At 49.5% G+C, this 6,000-nt stretch overlaps 1 protein-coding gene and 1 long non-coding RNA gene across 4 annotated transcripts in view; one reads left to right on the plus strand and one right to left on the minus strand.

Annotated features, from left to right (window-relative positions):
* The window catches only part of FBXO11 (F-box protein 11), a 78,900-nt gene extending 77,958 nt beyond the window's left edge, over nt 1-942 (minus strand). For 2 of the 3 annotated variants that reach the window (XM_074863943.1, XM_074863941.1), the window contains exon 1: nt 453-941. In XM_074863943.1, the coding sequence (XP_074720044.1) occupies nt 453-561 (109 nt within the window). In that variant the 5' untranslated portion in view covers nt 562-941. Of the gene's footprint in view, nt 1-452 lie in introns of all 3 variants that reach the window. The other variant, XM_074863940.1, reaches the window with a different exon arrangement.
* Nucleotides 943-1,340: 398 nt separating this feature from the next.
* Nucleotides 1,341-5,780, plus strand: LOC141941362 (uncharacterized). The gene is made up of 2 exons (XR_012628289.1): nt 1,341-1,895; nt 2,634-5,780. It is a non-coding gene; the product is annotated as an uncharacterized LOC141941362 (long non-coding RNA).
* Nucleotides 5,781-6,000: the final 220 nt, after the last annotated feature.

Consider the following 6,000-nt stretch of genomic DNA (forward strand, 5'->3'; position numbering starts at 1 on the left):
CTCCCCGCGTCACCTCTCCCCTCCGCCGGCCCGGGGGCCCAGCCCGCCGCTACCCGCGGGGAGGCACCGGCTCCCCCGGGCGAAGGCGGCTCGCCCTCCCGCAGCCCCCGGGGACGGGGCGGGGGGGTTCGGGAGGGGAAAGGGGGGGGGGGGGGGCGATTCTCCGCGTTCCGTCCCGAAGGGCCGGCGGCGATCGCCCCCCCCCCTCCCCACCGGGCGTGGGAGCGCGGCCGGGGAAGGGGCCGAGCCCCCGCCTCCCTCCCGCTCGGCGGCTGGGCCCAGCGGCCCCGAGTCGGGGCAGAGCCCAAGCCAAACAAAGCGCGGCCTGAGCGGGAGCCAGGGGTGAAGCAGCCTGGGCTTTTCCTGCCGGTGCCCGGCCGGGCGCGGCGGGGCCCGGCGCCGCCGGCCAACCCCGCGCAGGGCCCCGCTCGGCGCGGCGGCGCCTGGCTTACCCCGATCCCCGGCGGCGGCGGCGGCGTTGTTCCTCTCCTGCTGCTGCTGCACCGGGCGCGGCCTGGACACTCGCCTGGGTCTCCTGTTGGCGGCTCGGACCGAGTTCATTTGCCGACTCGTGTGGGTGGCGGGAGGGGAGGGGGGGAATCCTCCGGCAACCGGTGCCTCGTCGGGGAGGGGGGGAAGGAGGGAGGGAGCCCCGGGGCGGCCGCCTCGCAGCAGCGGGCAGCAGGGAAGGAGGGGGGGGTCTCCAGGCGGGGGTCCCGCCGCCGCTGCCGCCTCCTCGCCGGCTCGCTCGAAAGGCAGAGGAGCCGCCGGCCGCTGGCTCTCCCGAGCGCTGGCTGTGGGGGACGTTCGCGCCGCGGCCCCCCTCCCCGGCCCCCCCGAAAATCCCTCTCTTAAAGGAGCCCCGCGGTCCTGCCCGTCTCAAGCCCGTCGCTGCTCCGTGGCAGGAGGAGCCATTGACACTGCCAGAGACACACACTCGCGGGGAGGCAGGCGCTGGCGGCCGCGCTCCGCCAATCGCCGCCTCCCACACAGCCGGCCGGCGGCCGGGCGGCCAATCCCCGCGCCGCTTCTATGGGGTGCGGGGTGGGGAGGGGCGGGCGGGCGAGCGGCGCGGCGCGGGGTGGGGTGGCGAGCGCGATATAAAGGGTCGGGGCGGCGGGCGTGGGGGGGCGGCCGCGCGGGGCGCTGCGAGCGGCCATGGCGGGGCTGGGGCCCGACGCTGAGGCCCAGGCCCGGCGGCGGCGTGAGGAGGGGCGGCCGCAGGCGCGGGGTCTGGGTCTGGGCCTGGGCCTGGTAGGGCCGCGCCGCCCCGTCCCCGCGGATCGGCCGGTGGGCCGGGGAGGGGGCGGGCGGCGGGAGCGGGCTCTGTGAGGGCAGCGCGGGTGCCGCCGGGCCTCGGCGGAGCCTGCCCGCGGGCGGCCAGCAGGAGGGGGAGCGCGGGGGGGGCCGAGCCCCGCAGCTCCGCGCTGAGGCCGTGTGTGACAGGGGAGCGAGGGAGGCGAGAGCGCCTTGTGTGTACGGCGTGCCGCGGTAACCCTGCCCTGGGCGTGGGCTCGGCCGGCGCTGCCGTCTCGGTCGGTTCCACGTCCTGGCTGCTTACTTCCTGACTGGTGGCTAACAACTTTTTCGCTCAGGAAGCCTGTTATTCCTTGGTCAGTGTGCACACTCGCGTCTGCGTTGCCTCTTGGTAATACAACAGTATGCTCTTTCTCTTGGGCTGGCAGTTCAGGCAGTGTATGAGGCTTCTCCTGCTTTATTGCAGTTGTCACGTTGGTGCGCGGCTGGTGGCCTGAGAGCAGAAAAAAAATGATTGAAGTTAGTTGTGGTTTTTTTCCTTTTCAGAAATCACTTAATAAAATGGGTAGCAAAATCCAAGCAGTAAGATATCTTCTCTTTGCAGGGTCGCTCAGGAGTCTGCTTCTAATGCTTCAAAGGTGGGTTTCTGTGTAGTCCTACTTAAACTAAGCTCTTGGAGTCTGCAAGAACCAGGGCCTGTGTCTGCGCCTGAAAAGCAGAAGTATGTTACCTGGTATAAAATGTAAATAAATAATTGTCATTAAAAACACTTTAGGCAGGAGCTTGTTCAAAGCAGGCAAATGAAAGTATAACTTTAGGAAATGACAGCTTTAAAAAAAAAGCTTTAAAAACATTTATACTTGTGCTTCTAAAGTAAATGACAGTAAAATTGTACTTTTAAGTTCATATCAGACCAGAAATAAATGTATGAGAAGTCTTACAGTAGCTGTTAAGGAGCATTTCATAGACTTAGCATTTTGTTGCCTTGAGGAATGACAGGAGAAACAGCAGAGGATTGTTTTCCATACCCCAGAAAATAATTTTTAACACCTTCTCTAATAGTAGGGGAAGAAGTAATAAAGTTCTTGTGAAAAGACCTTCATAGGGAAAGAGAATAAACTTCACTGTTTGGGGCCAGTTTTTATCATGACAATTACCAGTGTACTAAACATTCTGTAGAGCTATGTAATTGCATGTACATATCATAAAAATATTTTTTATTCTGATAACAGCACAGTGAAACTGTGCTTTAACTCTTGAATGGGAAGACCACACCCAAGAACTGTGCTGAGCGTATCATTAAAAACCTATGATCTTTAAAATAATGTTTTAATTGAATTTCTGTGCAACTGTTCTATTTGTGCTCTCTTCACCAGGATCTAACAAATGAATTATTAGTGTCACAAGGTTACCTGAAACTGCTCAGTATTGGTGTATTCCAAACTTTTAGTAACCTGTCTAAATCTTTGGAAACCTGTTCAAGGGTCAAGATGGATGACAAACTAATTTTCACCTAAAGCATGTAAGAATCTAAAGCTTCTGATAATAGAATAAAATTTTATTGAAAACTTGAATCAGCAGGCTTTAGTATTTCTTAAAAGGACTTGAACTCCCACTAGTTTGAAAGTAAATGATTTCTTGGCCTAAAAAACACTTTTTGTAACTAAGCTTCTTAAGGTGGTAACTTGTGTTAGGAACATGGTGGGAGTCTGGCAAAACTTACCGTAAATGGGAAAAATGTGAGTCTGTGTAAGCAGGTCCAAGATGTAGTCTCACTGACTTGGCCAAAATGCAGTGAGGGCAACCTGGAAGGTTGTGCAGAAGTTCGTGAAAAATGCTCAGGAGCTGATACGATGAGAACCTCATATGCCGAGTAAGACAAACTTGAAGTTACTAAATAAATTACTGGTGCAAAAAAGGGGGATACCTGTAAGCATTCGTGGATAGCTTACAAGGCATGGAGTAGTGAAATAGTTACAGTGCTCTTGTCTATATTTTTGGTGACATTTTAGAAAGCCAGACATTAGAAAGGTGGAAAACTCATCAAAACAGCTTTGAGGCGAACTCTGTATCTCTTCTCATAACAAAATTACGTATATCCTATCTGATTTGTGACAACTGGGACTTGATCATCATAATTTTGGCTTTGTAAGTCAATATTTAAAACGTTATACTTGGCTATCCTGTGCCTCCGTTGCTGCTGTATAGCCTCTGAGAGGATAAACACTGTTCTGGGATGAAAATGACTCTGAAAGGCCAAACTTATATTCAGTCTTCATTGTATTGACCACTGTGGTGATGCTTTAAGCCATCCTGTATGATGTGCTAATAAAACATTCCTGAATGTGGGTGCAGTTTATACTGGCAAGATAATTTTGCCTTTGTCAAGACAGCTTTTTCTTTATTTAAATTGGGAAGAGAGAGAATGGAAAGTGGAACTAAACTATACTGTGATTTTTTTGCATAATTGTCTACAATATAAATGCTTGCTAGACTGGTTGTGTTGGCCGCAAATCACCTTTTGGTGACCCATGAACACCTTCACATTATGAACAGAAAGGCATAAGACCTGGGTGAAGAGTTTACTTGAAGCATTTACAGCATAAGCAATTTGGGCAGAGTTGTCAAGTGCTAGCTCATCATATGAGACTATCTTCTAAGCTGCACTGAATTTCAAATGTATATGTATTTAAACGTTAATGATACTTGGTTCTCTGTATGTACATGAAGAGCTGGCTGCTGCTTTGAAGACATCGCCTTCCTGCATGGAGGAAGGGATGGCACAGAGTGCTTAGTGATAATAACAGTAACTTGTTAATTATGTGTTAACTTAGAATAGGTAGAGCTTTGTAGCTAACGAGGCAGCTTCATAGAGAGAAGTAGTGCAAGTTGTAGTGAAGGAAACACTGATACAGGGCTTCCTATTTGTTTGTGAGGGTGACTTTGATTCGGCTGACTTGCTCTAAAGTGAAGAAGACAGTTGAAACAACTTGAAGATCTGATCAGGGTAATGGAACGGTTAAGTATTCCTTTTCTGGAATCTCAGCAGAGAATAGATGAGAGGCTAGAGATTGTGGGGCCACAGAATAAGCAGGATTGGGAAATGGGTGTGGGGCAGTGTAAACTGTTAAGTCAGCAAGGCTGATTCAGGCCAGGATGATCTGCAGGAATCGCCACTATTTTATTCTCTTTAATGTACACGTCCACTGGCAACCTGAAAAGCCTTTCTTCAGAGACTGTTAGAAATACTTTGAATGTGGGGCAGATTCATGTAAGTTGTTACGATCCTTACTTGCCCTGAGGATGTGAGTATTGCTTTAACAGTTGATCAAAACAAGTCTAGGATAATAGTTTTCAATGAATGGTGATCTGTGGATTACTTCTAAGGGGTTCACAAAAGATAAGTAAGAACAACTTCAATTTGTATATGATGGCCTAAAGCTCTATTTAAAAATTGTTCAGAAACTGCACATAGAAAAAAACCACTGAATCACTGGCTTGCAATTAAGTGGAAAATGCACAGTATTCTCACTAGCTTTTGGCTTCCCTAATATTTGTGAGAGAACAAGAAATATTTTGAGCACTACTGCAGTTTGTTATACAAAGCCCACTGCAGAGCCTTTAGCTACAGCTCATGGATTTGAATAAGAAATACAAGAAGTCAGTTTTTATCATGCTTTTTAATCGGTTCAAGTGGCTTTGCAAAGGAGCCACATGTGTATCCCTCTCCTCTCAGATGAAAGTGAAGCAAAAAGGGCTGAAATGACTTGCCCAAGAGCATTTACAGGCTATTAACGGGGCCAGGAATAGAACCCAGCGTACAGGAGTCCTTATCTAAGGCTTTCTCCACAGTGTCATATTACTGCTTTCAGAAGCATACGACTTTTGCCTATTATTTCTAACCATCTCATAAGCTGTTAATATATCCCTGGACTAAAAATACTGCATTGAAGATTTGGGACTGACCCAATGTGGACTACTGACTGTAAAATCTTTAAACCTAGAGGGTTGTTTCTCATAAGCTTGGAAGAAGTGAGCCTTTCAGAAATAGCTGTACCTAGAACTGGTTGAACCTGCTTGCTCTGCAGCTCAGAAATATTAATGCCATTTTATTGCAATTTCTCTGGCCCTCAGTTCCTCTTACTTGTGTTTTACATCCCATCTAATGCAGCTAAATCTTCCCACTTTACAGAAAAGGACTCTTAAATCTCCCCTCTGTTTACCTGGAATCTGTCTCCTAAAATCTAGCTTGATGTTAGCTGACCTTAGTCGGTTACCTTCTGGGTGAATGTCTGTGGCTGGGATGTTTTCTGTTGCTGTACCAACCTGGTTTCTGCAGAAAAAGTAAAGACCTTGGGGTGGGAAAATGTGTGTTGTTTCCTGTAAGCTCACTTGACACTTGGAACGTGTTTATCTAACGTTAATTTTGATTCTGCCCTAACAAAAGTTCTCTGGAAGCCTTTATGGTACTTCAGTTCTCATTAATTTTTTTAATAAAAGTAACTGCTGAAAAAAGTCATGGAGGGATGGTGTCTGAGTTTTAAAGCATTTATCGGCTGTCCTGGTAGAAACTTCATAACCAGATAGATACATACACATGACCTGCCTTCTGTATTTTCTGGGAGTATTTTCAGGGGAGGGAGAGTGGGTATGAAGCTCTTTCCATCTGAGGGATGTCAGCTGATGGGAAAAGCACCCAGTTTTGTATTGTTGGGTCACAGCAAGGAGGGAGGCGTGAGGTGG

Source organism: Strix uralensis, chromosome 3, assembly GCF_047716275.1.
Source record: "Strix uralensis isolate ZFMK-TIS-50842 chromosome 3, bStrUra1, whole genome shotgun sequence".
NCBI lineage: Eukaryota > Metazoa > Chordata > Aves > Strigiformes > Strigidae > Strix > Strix uralensis.